The following is a 13798-nucleotide window of genomic DNA, read 5'->3' on the forward strand; positions in this document are numbered from 1 at the left end:
CTCCTGAAATCAATAAAAATATATTAAAAAATAATTTCAGTTACAAACCGCCTCACAAACCCTGAAGGGATTAGACAACCTGAGGCAGACCAAGCACATGCCTGCGAAGTCGGGACAAGTGCAGGAACCCAGGGATGGGGCTCACCTGCTGCTCAAACCACAAAGATCCACAGTCTAGGGACAGGGCACTGTCCCACATGGCATGCTCCCTGGCATAGCAGGGTGGGTGGGGATGTGGCCCCAGAAGAGAGAAACACTCTTTCCTGTTTCCAGTTTGCTCAGAAAGAGTGGCAGGTGCTTACTTAGAAAAGTAACCTCATCTTCAAGTGTTTCGGCTTGTATATATTTTTTTGTTTTGTTAATCCTCACCTGAGGGTATTTTTTCCATTGATTTTTAGAGAGTAGAAGGGATGGAGGAAGAGGGGGGAGAGAAAGAGAAACATTGATGTGAGAGAGACACATTCATTGGTTGCCTCCTAGATGCCTGACCAGGGCCAGGAATCAAACCTACCACCAAGGTATGTGCCCTTGACTGAAAATTGAACCCGAGACCTTTTGGTCAGGGGGATGAGCTCTAACCACTGAGCACCGGCCAGGGCTCGACCTGTATTTCTTAAAGGAGTACTTGTGCGTCCACTTTGAGAAGACTAGTTCATTATGAAGGTGACTATTGGATTTCCTGGAACGCTGAGAGCATATCCTGGCGCTGGGCGCTCAGGAGGGGCCCGGACAGCTGCCCAGACGCAGGCCCTGTGCTCTCTTTGCCGGCAACACCTCCCAAGTCCCAGGCCCTCACTGTTCAGGATGGAGCGGGCTCGCTTCCTGCCCCCACCAGTCCCGGCGCACCTGTGGCCTTGGAGATGTACTGTGCCTGCACCCACAGCTCCTCCACATAGTCCCGGATGCGCCAGCTGAAAGGGACGGCACCGCAGACCCCCTCCAGGCCGTGTGTGTGGTTCTGCATCAGGATGTGGGCCATGTCGCTCTTGGACCTTCAAGTGAGGGCCGAAAGCATGGGTGGTGAGATGTCGCTGAGATGCAGGCAGGAGCCACCGTGCTCCTCTTTCCTGGAGACTGGTCTCTGGAGGCTATGGACACCCCCAAACACAGACCAGGGCAGGGAGGGGTCACGTACACAGACTGGCAGAAGTCTTGGGGAGCTAGGACCTTGCCGTGCCCCCTGCCGATGGACTATGACTGGGAGAGGGTCTGTCTCAGGACCAACAGTGTCTGTCTCCTAGTGTCTCCACCGGATTCCGAATCCCATGCACTCTACTTTATTAACAGTACGCCCCAGAATCGAAGCCCCTAAGACGCAAGCGAGAAGCTTCCGGGAAACCAGCTGAGCCCGAGTCGCACAGGAGCAGGCCCCACGGAGCAGCGGGGGCCCAGAAGCGCACCGGCCGAGCTGCAGTGCCCTGGCAGCTTCTTTACGCGTATGCCGGCGCTGGCGACACCAGCTGTGACCTGCTGGTGAAGGAGGCACAGGCATCTCAGAAAGTCACGGCTCTCTGAGCCCTTCGGGCTGCGAGGGGTGCTGACTCCAGTGCGACTCTGAAGTCAGGCTGCCACCACGCTGGGGCTCCCCCACCACAGAAAGGAAGCCTGTGTTCACCTGGCATCCTTCGTCACGAGAGGGATGTTCAGCAGGTTAACATCATTGAAAATAAACATCCAAAGCTCTTGTGTCCAGGCTGGAGCGTCAGGCTTGGCCAGCAGCTCCAGGTTGCTGTCTCTGTCGATGACGGACACCATGCTGGCCAGGAGAGGGGTCACCACGCCCTGGATCCGCTTCCAGAGGGCGTGCCTGCAGCAGGGGGCGAGGGGGGATCCCGGTCTGGGTGAGAGGGACCATCGTGGAAAAGCACACGGCTACCCCCGGGTTAGCATTGGTCCCTGGTGGATTTGTCCATTAGATGTGAGTATTGCCATATACCTTTGATTGTTTGTGTGTATGAACTACATTACCTTGTGATAAATATGTTTCTATACACTAAGCTATAATTCATTAAAAGGTAAACCCTGGCTGCTGCAGGGAAGGCACCTGGATGGGCAGGCTGGCTGTGGGCTCTGAAGTCAGGAAAACCCAAGCAGGATCACCAGGATTTGGACTTTAATCCCGAGGGGACAAAGGAAGGACTTTGGTCTCAAACACATGGATGGTGACCAGCTCGCCCCCAAGGCTGAGGTCAGGGACCAGCTGGCTCCAGAGTTCTGTCTGACACCTGACATCTGACAGAGGCGAGTCAAATGCATGAGGCTTTGACCTGCCCTGACCACAGGCTGAGATGGGCCAGTCCCAACACTGCAGCGAGCAGCAGAGCTGCGGGAGGTGGGCTGCCCGACCCCACTGAGTGCCTGGCAGTGGGGAAGCTGAAACCACAGCCTTAAGAAGTATTTGTGTAAAATTAAGTGTTTAGTAAAGTGCATAGGTGCAGCCAAGGGAAATGAAAATCTTACTAGGTTCATATCTTATAAAATTCCTTACCCAGAAAGTATAACTAGGCAAGAAATTAAGGATAACTGGAGAAAAAAGAGAAGCAGAAAAACCCTAACGATAATGAAACCACGTTACCTAGCTGCCATTTGCTATCCCACACGGACTGTGTCCTAGCCTCTCCCGCCGATATGCCCAGAGCCAAACCCAGCAAGTGGTGGAGGCTGCGCCCTGAGGGGCTGTGGGTGAGTAAAACCTCCATTCACAGAGGACGGAGCTGAGGGCCACAGTGATGCCCAAGGTGAGAGCCCTGCCCCTGAGGTCCAGGCCCATCCCACCCCTGGGCCACACGGGTCACTTGGGGTTGGTCCCAAGAAAGGGGCTTTATGGACAAAGGACCCTGGGCACAAAGTGAATTCCCCAACATCTTGCTTTTGTTGTTATCAAATAACCTCAACCTCAGGTCTGAGAAAGTAGTTTCTCTCCCCTCCCTGCACACATCACCTTCATCCAATAACCTGAAACCGCGTCTGCCTCCAGGCTCCTGACTTGCTGGCAACAGTGTAAGAACAGGCATAAACACACACAAACGTAGAGAGATGAGGCGGCAAACCCCCACACAACACCACCAGACCATCTCGTACATTTTTGGAAAAAGAAAAAAGAGCAATCTGAGCCTGGCCAGTGTGGCTCAGTGGCTGAGCATGGACCTATGAACCTGTGTCATTGACGTCACAGTTCAATTTCCCATCAAGGCGTATGCTCAGGTTGCAGGCCCAATCCCAAGTGTGGGACGTGCAGGAGGCAGCCCATCAATGATTCTCTCTCATCATTGATGTTTCTATCTCTCTTTCCCTCTCCTTTTCTCTCGAAAATCAATAAAAATATATTTCAAAAAAAGACCACTTTGAATTGCTCAGAGAAAGAAATGTAGGGCACCCTGACATCGGGGGCGGGGGGCAGGGGAGGAGGTAGGATGTGAGCACACCTTCCTGTCACCCGCCAGCTGCCTGTCACCCATCTGCCTGTCACCTGCTCGCTTCCTGTCACCTGCCTGCCTGTGTCACCCATCTGCCTGCCACCGCCCCTTGCATCCCTTGTGTCTTTGATCAGGTACCTGAAGGTGCCTGCCTCCTGCAGGGCGTCAGGGTTGGAGGCCTCCTGCACAACCCACTCCTTCCTGCTGAACATATAGCTCTCCTCCTGCTGCCGCAGCAGGTCATGGATGCGCACCTTGGCCACCCGTGAGAAGGAGGCTGTAACACGGCAGAGGGGACGCCATTGGCCTCACGCCAGGACCTGTGCTGGGCCCGCAGTGTCGCCCAGCCCCCTGTAGCGGAGCGGCCTCCCTGCAGCCAGGCCAGGACTGGAGCAGCTTGGGAGGGCCCAGCGGGAGGGCCTGCTTGTGGACAAGCCAAGGGGGGGTCCCAGGGACTCACCTTTGCACGCGTTGCCTGCGTCCTCACTGAGGAGGCCGAGCAGGATCTCCACGCGCCTCACGTTGCGCTGGCTGCGCTCGCTTGGGTCCTGCAGGAGGCCCACCGCGCTCTGGACGCAGCTGCGCAGAAGGCTGTCACAGTCCAGGGCCCGCGTCTGTGGGGACACAACTGAGCTTCCGTTAGTCATTGCGCACAGGCAGGCCCAGCTGGAAATAGGTCCCCAGGGCCCATGGGAGTGGCGAGGGGGGGCAGGGGATGCATCCTGGCCACAGTTCCCCGCCCCCCCCACCCCCCCGCCCCCGTTCCCCTGCCCGGCTCCTCTCAGAACTCCTGCGAGGGGATCACGTGTGCTCAGGACTCATCCGGGAGACGCAGGAAGAGCCCATGTCGGACCCTGTCCTATATTTCGTCTGCATGCACAGCGTGGAGGAAAGAAGTGCTGGGCTGATCTGCCCACGGCCCTGTACTCCTCAGATTCCCAGGGAGCCCGCAGCTCCCGGAGGCCCAGGATATGAGACAGCTGCACTCACGTGGCCTCTCTGGGCCTTTGGACTGTCCATCTCCATGTCCACTGTCTCCATGTCCACAGCAGCCATGGGCCCTGGTTCATTGGTCTCCACTCCCATCGCCTCCTCTTGGCCATGTCTGGCCTCGAATCCCACCTCGGCTGCAACAGAAGCAACACCGTCCAGCCACTGACTATTGGGTGCTGGCGCTATGCCCGTGAGCTGTTTCCTGGCTCCTGACTGCAGTGGCTCCCAAGGAGAGGCCCAGGCACACAGCTCAGCCTCAGGTCCACCCCTCAGGGGTCCTCTGCTTGGGTCCCATGCTCTGAGGCCGATGTAGGAACAGAAAGTGGCACAGGCCACAGGCACTCACCGCTGCTCCGTCTGCTCCACCAGACCCACCGTTTCTGGTGAAATACTGTCTGCTGAGGGGCGGGGGTGAGGACTCGGGACAGGACACCAGGGGCCCTGTTCCCAAAGCTCACAGGCAGAGGTACTCCTGACACGGTTGGCCACCACACCTGCCCTCCCACGCCCCCCAGGGCATTCCCGGGGCATACACTCAGGGTCAAATAGCTGGCTGATGGTCACATCCTGCAGCTGCATCACATCGGAGACCATAGTCGTGGATCTCTGGAGGTCATCGATGTGCACGGACTGCCACAGCCCTGCAGAGGCAAAGCCACCCGAGTCTCCGTGTGTCCTTCAGCCAGAAGCAGGGACATGCTGCTGGTGCCGGCAGCGACGCACAGCTACCAAGTGAGAGACTTGTGTCCTGGAGCCTAAACCCCTGGCCCAGCCTGCATCTCAGCTTCTCAACCAGAAATCCATGCCAGACGAAAATACCTGATGTGGAAAGGCGGCCCGAGCTGGTGGACCTTTTATATGTTTGGTGTTCTACCTGTGGAGACGCGGTCAGTACAGGGCCAGGGGCACTGGCAGGAAGGCCTCCCATTGTCTATGGAATTATTAAAGTAAATCACATTTGCTGGTTCTAGAAGATCAACTTTCTCACATCATAAATACTTGGTGAGCCATTTGTCAGGAGAGGCAGGAAGGATGGAGAGAGGGAGAGAGGGAGGCTGATTTAAGATAGCATTCCTCCTCACCCCAAAACAGGCATAAAGTATCAGTGTGTTCATCACAGGTGCGTTGGAAATACCTTCTCTGCATTTCCCATTTGTTTGCCAGTTGCTCAGTGGTTAGAGCATCGGCCCAACGACCAAAGGGTTGCTGGCTTGAATCCCAGCCCCAGTGTCCAGGTCGGTGTGGAGGCAACCAATCAATGTCTCTCTCTCATGTTGATGTTTCTCTCTCTCCCTCCCTCACCCCCTTCCACTCTCTCTAGAAATTAATTGGGAAAAAACATCCTTGGATCAGGATTAAACAAAAAGAAAAACACAAAAACAAATAACAACAACAAAAAAGGAGATGCTGAGGAACCTAAGACACTGATGGAGCGTTTACAAGTTAATACAGAAAATTCTATGTGCTGAGCAGCAAGTCCAAAGATGGGTGTTTTTAGTAGGAATCAGCAGTAACAAGTGTAATCTCATCTGAAATGAATAATGTTGGGAGTAACACTGATATTCTAATTTCAGACTTGTATACCCTAGGACCAAGCTAGAAATAACTCAAATGGGACTTACGTAACCACATTTACTAATTTGTTTGTCCTACCTCCGTGAAATCCCACATAGGACGTTCCACTTTCCATCCGGGACAGTTTTGTGATGAAATAGACAAAGATGCAGGCATTATTTCCTTGTATCTTGTTGATTTCATTTATAGCAGAATGTCTATTTTTTAAAATAAACAAGCAAAACCAAAACAAATTGAAGCAGCAAAAACAAAGCCAATACACAAAACCAAAGTTGCGAAGTAGCTGGAGGGTGTCCTAAGAGCTGGCAGGTTGAAGCTCAGAGTCTCCCTTCTTTCAGTTTTAAATAAATGTTGCCCTTATCTCTCTTCTTAGAGAATGAGGGCACGTTCTTTAAGAAGGTGAATTTTCTCCCCCATCCCTGTGTCCCTCAGCTTTGAAGGGGCATTTCTTATGGATCATAAACTCTACTCTGGGATCCACGATGGCTTCCCTCTTCCCACCGAAAGCAAGACTAGTGGGACTTTGCATTTCAAGAAGCAAGTTTCCATGGACAGACAACCAGTGACCAAAGAGCCATGACACACAGTAACAGGAACACAATTCTGAAGGCATCATATTTACCTGACAAACACTATTTAAAAATCCAAGAAATACAAATGAAATTATTTCCATCCTGTTCCTGCCCTTGACCTTGCAATAAATTCAAATTGTATCATTTAAAGCTAATCATGACCAAAACATGTCTGCAAACCCATGTTTCTAGGATATTCATTTATATCCTATTAATGTTCTATTTACACTTCTTGCGTTTCTCCATTTTGGTATTGTTCTTAGCCTTTCCTCCTTTTTGCTTCTCTTTTTTCAGTTTCTCTAGTCCATGATTGGAAAAATGGAAAGCGAGAGCCAGTTTTATTCTTATTTCTATGTGTATTATGATCCTGTACTGTCTTCAGGGAAGAACCCCTTTAGGTGCTTTCCAAAAGAACAAAACGTACTTAGCCGAGGCGATGAGCTGGGCACTGTGAACACCGTCCTCAAAATCTGTCTGGATGATGAGGATCTTACGTGTGGCTGTGCTTGTCAAACAGTTTCTGAAAAAAGAGGAATTACACAAGTTATTTCTCTATCCTAAAAAGGGATGATAAAGCCCTCCCTTTCCTCCCTCCACCCCAGGACTATGGGAACTATAAGGGCTACTATTAAACTATTCAGGAGGGATTCTCTTCTACAAAGTGAGTGGGCAACCCAGTAAACACTGCCTAATGAGACCCGAGGACCAGGTTTCAGAGAAGGATGCCCACCCAGAAGACAACAGCGGTGACAGGGACTCTGGAGGATTTAACAAGTCTCCTTTTCAGAGTCCTGGGTCCTCATGTTCATTACCCAACACTGGTGACAGCACCGTGGTCACTCCAGCCACACAAACGACATACGATGTGGCCAGAGCTGAGGATGGAGCCCAGAGGGAGGGCAGGCAGGGGACCTCACCGAACTTCTTTGAGGAATGAGTGCTCGGTGTCAAACTGCTGCAGTGACAGGATCATGGGTTTCAGAGCCCTGTCGTTCACTTCCGATTCCAACATCTCACAGTCGTGACTGGTGAGCAGTCTGGAGAAAGTAGTAATCTGCAAGGTGATGGAATGCAAACTATTTGCACGTCTCCTAGGGTTAGATCCTGGAAACGCGAGCATGTTCAGCCAGTACCGTTTATGGGCTAGCACCGTGCTGCTGGCACAGACAGAAAAGAGTCCAAACCCAGAGTTTTTAAAAACAAGGCAGTACTGAGGGGAACAGAACCCAGGATCAGAAGGCAGTGGAGAGAAGACACCCTGTCCCAAAGACGGAGTCTCCTTCCCAGACTCAGGCAGCTCTTCCTGCTTTGGTCCTTACTGGAAAGTGTAACTATCCCTTAGGGCTCAACACAAATGGCATTTCCTCCCCGGCAACCTTGCTTCATACTTTCAGATGGAGTTAGCTGATGACGCCCCTTCCTTTTCATGGCTACCAGCAATTCTCCGTGCCACTGGGTCACACCGCATAGTGCAACCAATGCTCATTATGGGAATGCTGATCTGACAGCTGCCAAATCCCCTGTCTCTAGGCTGGCCTTCCCACTGAGCTTCTACATCCAATTGCATGACAGTCACATCCTCCTGGGTTGACAGGGGCACCAAGTGGAATTTACCTCTGTCCCTTCCCCCGGCCCCTCCTCCCCCAACTCACTGCTCATTCCAAAATCCTCTATTATGATTAACCAGACCTCTGGCCATCCAAGGAAGAACCCGGGAATCATCCCCAGACCCCTCCATCTCCCGCAGCTCTTATACGGGATCAGCCGTTCACTCTGCCAATGTATTCCTAACTACTCCTTTCTAGCCATCGTCATTTACTTTGAACACTCACAGCAGCCTCCCCACTGGTGTGTCTTTTCTATGACAGTCTCTCATCACACCTTCCCCCCATGTCCCCACACATATCTCCATCACTCCCCTCCACACAGGAAAGATCAAACTCTCAGTGCCGCCAACAAGGCCCTCCATGAAGTCTCTCCAATAGTCGCTCACCCCACCTCTCAGCACTCCCGGCTTTGCATATTAGCCACCATCAGTGAACCACTCCTGATCTCCTGTACAGGCTCTGCTGTTTCTCACCTTGACACCGTCTACTGTGATACTTTCCCAACCATAATTCCCAGTCCCTGTGGGGCCACCTCTTAAAGAAAATCCTGCCTTGTGGGGAAGTATGGGGCTTGGTTGGAAAGTCTGCAAGGAGGACTCTCCAGAAGGTCAGGGACTGTAGGGGGACCTTGTCAAAGGCAGCAGACCCTGCCTTGACTTTTCCAAACAAGTCTGAGCCCCCAGGTGTTTTAGTGGAATCTTTATATTTAGACTTCAGAACGTCCTTGCTCAAAGGATACTGCAGACACATGTGTCTTCTCAAGGATACTTACCCGCTGATAGTATCTAATAGTTAATTTTAGTTCAAGCTGTTGTTATAATAAAAGCCTAAGGAGGCAGGTGAACAGGGCTGTCTGGTTCCTTTAGCCAGGCAGTCCCTTAGTCCTCTCTTTCACATAAACATGTGTCAGAGTAATCATTCATCCATCTCTCAGAGTCTGCTGGTCAGCCCCAGCACTGCCTGTTCCTAGCTGGTTTACTCAGTGGTTAGAGCATTGGCCCATGGACCAAAGATTTGCAGATTCAATTTTGGTCAAGGGCACATATCTTGGTTGCAGGTTCATACCCACCCCAGTCGGGGTGTGTGTGGGAGGCAACCAATTGATGTGTCCCATGTTGATGTTTCTCTCTCTCTTTCTCCCCCTCCCATTCTATTTGAAAATCAATGGAGAAAATATCCTCGGGTGAGGATTAACAAAAAGAGAAGATCCCATCTGACCTGTGTTGCCCCTCTTTGCCTGGGGAAAGCATTCTGGAACGATATCAATGGCACAGGTTCATGAGTCTGTCTGTCCACCTTACATGGTATGCTGAGCAAGGACAACAGTGGGATACATTCCCAGTTCCCTGAGCACAGTCCTCAAACGTGGTGCTTCCTGTGCTGAGGTTCCTGTCCACACGAAATGCTGCACAGACATTGGCGCCCAAATTGCAGTGAGACCAAACTTTAATACATATCTGGGTCTCTCCACATGTAACATGAAGAAGAAGCAAAAGTCTCAACATACTTTGAAGAGCTGGTGTGGCTCAGTGATTGAGCATCAATCTATGAACCAGGAGGTCAGGGTTCTATTCCTAGTCAGGGCACATGCCCGACTTGTGGGCAGGAGGCAGCTGATCCATGATTCTCTCTCATCATTGATGTTTCTATCTATCTCTCTCCCTTCCTCTCTGAAATCAATAAAAGTATATATTTAAAAAAAACCTCAATCTATCCCTTTCTGATTCCTAGACATGGACTAGAGGAGAACCTTTCATTTTTTACACCAGTGATCAAGGACTCTGAAGTGAAAGAGGGTGATGGTGAAACTATAGGGAGAGAATCACCTCTGTGAAGAAGGCATGGTGCTCCGGACTCGGCCCATGGAGGTGAGCCTGCAGGAAGTCTGCAAAGGAGTTGTGCTGCTGCCCATAATAGTATTCTCGGGACAGGGACTGTGCAGCAAACTGGCCCAGGGGGGAGGTGCTGAGCCGGACCACAGCATCGGGTGTGGCACAGTTCAGCAGCACCAGCTTGGCGTCCTCCAGGACCTTATGGTAACACTCGTGGCTCGGGGCCCCAGGCCCAACCCTCTCGATGACCTGGAGCACCACCGAGGCACAGGTGTCTGCGTGATAGCCGATGAAGATGTCAGGAGGGCTATACCGGGTATGCCGGGCAGGAACCTGCACTGCCTTGAAGTCGATGAATTTGTCCACCCAGCCCTTGAGCTCCTGCACAAGGTCCTTCTGCCACTTCTCCAGGACAGTGTTGAGGTCCAGGTAGTGCTTCTCCAGCCGGTTGATGAGGGGAGTGGGGAATTGCTGGCAGACGACGTCCTTCTCCTCGATGACGATGAGGCGGAAGTCAGGGTGGACCCGGCACTTGACCCGGTGGGTCCCCAGGCCAAGGTCCACGTACTTCTGGCCCCCAAGGTAGACGTAGTACTGGTTGAGGGCATCATAGAGGCTCTCGTAGAGGTTCTGCAGGTTGAGCAGCACCACCATTTTGCCTGTCTCCATGCAGATTTTCACGCGGTTGATGTTCCGGCAGATCTGTGTGTACTCCTGGTCCCGGGGGAAACTGGATCCGAAAATGATTTCTGGCTGCTGGTCCTTGGCGAAGAGCATCCGCTGCAGGATCTGCAGGGCCACGTAGTTCCTGGTCAGCACCAGCAGGTAGCGGGACTCCGAGTCCTCTGGCCCCGTGCCTGGCGCCCTTGGAAGGTCCCCGAACAGGTTCTGCTGGATCAGCTGCAGGGTGCTGACCTCCGTGGTGAGCTTCACCTCGGGCAAGTGCTCAGAGAAAATGTCCAGGGCCTGGATCTCGTCTTTGCCACTGAAGTTCCGAAGGATGGCCTGTGCAATATCTTGCGGGAAGAGTGTCCTGTTAGAAGCTTTTGCGGCAGCGAAGACCATTTTGATGAGGTTGTAGTAGTCTCGGAGCCCGAAGAACTCCTTGTCCTGCTTGGCACACACCGCCTCGTAGGCGCTGGCCAAGGGCCGGAAGTACGCTTGGATTCTCTCTTGCACGAGGGGCTCGGACGCGCAGATCCCCCGGGCGCTCCCGATGAGCTCCCTCTGGCTGGGGCTGCCGCGGGACACGAAAATGCCCCGGTTCATCTTGGCGGGGTCCAGGGCCCAGTTGGAGATGCCGATGAAGCCCACCTTCTTGTGGGGGGGCGGGGTCGTCTTCGATGCACCCGTCTTCCAGCAGCGGGTGCAGGGCCTTGAGGGGCATCTGGGGCGAGTCCTCGGCCAGGCCCACCTCGTCCAGCACCACCACGGAGACGTACTGCTCCAGGTCCCGGCCCTGCTGCAGGCGGGCGCAGTGCTTGAAGGTGCCCACGATGCCCTGCGGGGTGGAGTGCGGGCTGCACTGGAACGACACCAGGTAGACCTGCTTCAGGCTCCGGAAGAGCTCCGAGGGGGCAGCTGGGCCTTGCATGGCATCTGCCATGATGGTCTTAGCGAGAGATTTGGAGCTGCCAGGCTTCCCCACCAAGAAGAGTGGGATCTTCAGCTCGATGCAGATGACCATCATGAAGAAGTTCTCCTTCAAGGCTAAGTTCTTGGCGATGGTTTTCCTCAGAGATACGCTCTCCAGGAAGAGGTCTTGCGTTCGCGCAATCGCATCCAGTATGGTCTTGCTGTTGTCGTAGGGCGGCGGGAGGAGCTTACAGATGGCTCTGCGGTACTCGTCCTGCTTCTCCAGGGAGGCATGGTAACACACCCCAACGGCCAGCACCAGGGACCAGAGCACGGGGTCTCTCTTGGAGTTGTCGGGGCTGTCGCCAGGCTTGCTGTGAAAGGTGTCCAGCTTGGACAGAAGCATCTTGCTGTGGTCGTAGAACCACCAGAAGACTCTCATGCAGCGCTCCACATCCCGGAGGCTAACGAAACTGCACTCATTCTCTCCTCTCCGCATGAAGCACTGGGAGGCGTAAAGCACGTTGGTGATCACGCATGTCTTGTCTGGGCCAATTGTGGTGGTGTCCACCAGCCTCCGCACGATCTGCTGGATGTACATCCTTTCTGTGGTGTTGTTCAGCTGTCCGAAGTCCCACACTAGGGGCAGCAGGCTCGGAGGCAGTGCATGGACACGGTACACCAGCTGCCGCAGAGGGATGGAGCCCAGCCGGTCGACCGTCTCCTCTGCACGCACCCGGTAGCCCAGCCCGGCCGCCTCCAGGCGGGCGATCATCTCTGGGGAGTGCTTCCGGTAAGGATTGCAGGCCGCGATGACGTGGAGGCCCGAGTCCTCCACCAGCGGCCGCCCGCCTACCATGTGGTCACACAGGACCTCCTTGATGCAGCTGATGGCGCCCGTGGTGTTGGCCTCGTCAAAGAATAGGATGGTGTTGAGCCCGTATTTGCTCTTGTTGAGTTGGGCGAGGGCCTCTGCCGCCTTGACTTTGTTGTAGATCATGTCCGCGCTCATCCCGCCGTGGACCTTGACCAGCTGCAGGGTCTTGGCCTTGGAGGCCCCGCGCTGCAGGTCGCTGAGGAACCGGATTAGCCGGGTCTTCCCGCAGCCGGTCTCCCCCATGATGATGACGGGGATTCCGCTCCGGAAGCGCATCTCGATGGCCAGGATCTTCAGCATGTTGTCTGTCGTGAGCTCGTATGTGTTGTCAGGGTCCGCGGGCTGCTGGATCCCCAGTGCCAGGCAGAGCCGCTCTAGTTTCTCATGCCTGGGCAGCGCGTCGAAGTCCACGTTGAAGGGCACACCCTGCCGCAGCAGCACCCGGTACAGGTCTTTATTCATGACATCCCTCTTGATCACTTTCTTACTCACGTGGTCAATGGCATCCAATGTGCCCTTCTGCTTGGGCTCCAGGTGGAAGCCAATGAAGGTCATGGACGTGCGGTCCCCGTTGAAGAACAGGTATGGGTGTGGCTCTGACTCCCACCGCCGGCGGAGAGAGAACGGGGCTATGTCCTCCTCAGTGACCCCGTCCATGGCAGCTGCCTGCGTCCCAGGGCTCTGATCTGACATGCACAGCGTTGGGGTGGCGAAGTCTCTTGCCATGAAAATCATGAATGTCACCACAAAATTCTTGAAGCCCCTCAGTATGTCCCCAACCACTGCGGAGTCACAGAAGGTGGAGGCCTCACAGTCCCTGAGCTGGCAGTTCAGGAAGAGGGCGAAGTTGCGGAGCTCTGCCCAGGAGGGATCAAGCACCCCACAGTAGAAGAGCAGGTGCTGCAGGCATTCCTGGGGGGTGCCCTCCACCTGGCCCTTCTGGTACTGGAACGTGTCCAGGTTCTGTTTCTGATGGAACCGCTTCAGATACTGGAAAGGTCTTTGGAAGGTTTCGCTGCAGAACTCTGTGGGGTCCATGCCCGGCTCCTCGAGGTGCCGCTCGGGGCTCAGCTCCATGTAGATCACTTCTTTGGGGGGCCTGCAGGTGACTTTTGGGAAGATGTCAAGAAGACTGAACAGGGGAACACGTGTCCTCTGGAAAGGAGAGAGGTGAATAAGATGGTTACGAAATAAATTCCCTAAAAACATGCTTTTGGTGTTTGCACTCTCAACATGGTCTCTATTGGACAGACCTTCATGAAAAACCACTTTTCATGAAGCAATGTCTGCAGACTCCCCTCAGCACAGGTGGCTGTCGCCTACACACTCAGCACTGTCAGAGCTGCGGTCC

The 13798-nt window shown here is 53.8% G+C and overlaps 1 protein-coding gene across 1 annotated transcript in view; it reads right to left on the reverse strand.

Annotated features, from left to right (window-relative positions):
• Window positions 1-13798, reverse strand: part of LOC118679013 (E3 ubiquitin-protein ligase RNF213-like) — a 99940-nt gene that overhangs the window by 31987 nt on the left and 54155 nt on the right. The window contains 11 exon segments of the mRNA XM_036355243.1: window positions 847-992; window positions 1616-1807; window positions 3555-3693; window positions 3877-4030; window positions 4407-4750; window positions 4943-5050; window positions 6063-6181; window positions 6981-7076; window positions 7474-7610; window positions 9990-11321; window positions 11323-13602. Of these exon segments, the coding sequence (XP_036211136.1) occupies window positions 847-992; window positions 1616-1807; window positions 3555-3693; window positions 3877-4030; window positions 4407-4750; window positions 4943-5050; window positions 6063-6181; window positions 6981-7076; window positions 7474-7610; window positions 9990-11321; window positions 11323-13602 (5047 nt within the window).

The sequence above is a fragment of the Myotis myotis genome, unplaced genomic scaffold (genome assembly GCF_014108235.1).
Source record: "Myotis myotis isolate mMyoMyo1 unplaced genomic scaffold, mMyoMyo1.p scaffold_m19_p_22, whole genome shotgun sequence".
Taxonomy (NCBI): Eukaryota; Metazoa; Chordata; class Mammalia; order Chiroptera; family Vespertilionidae; genus Myotis; species Myotis myotis.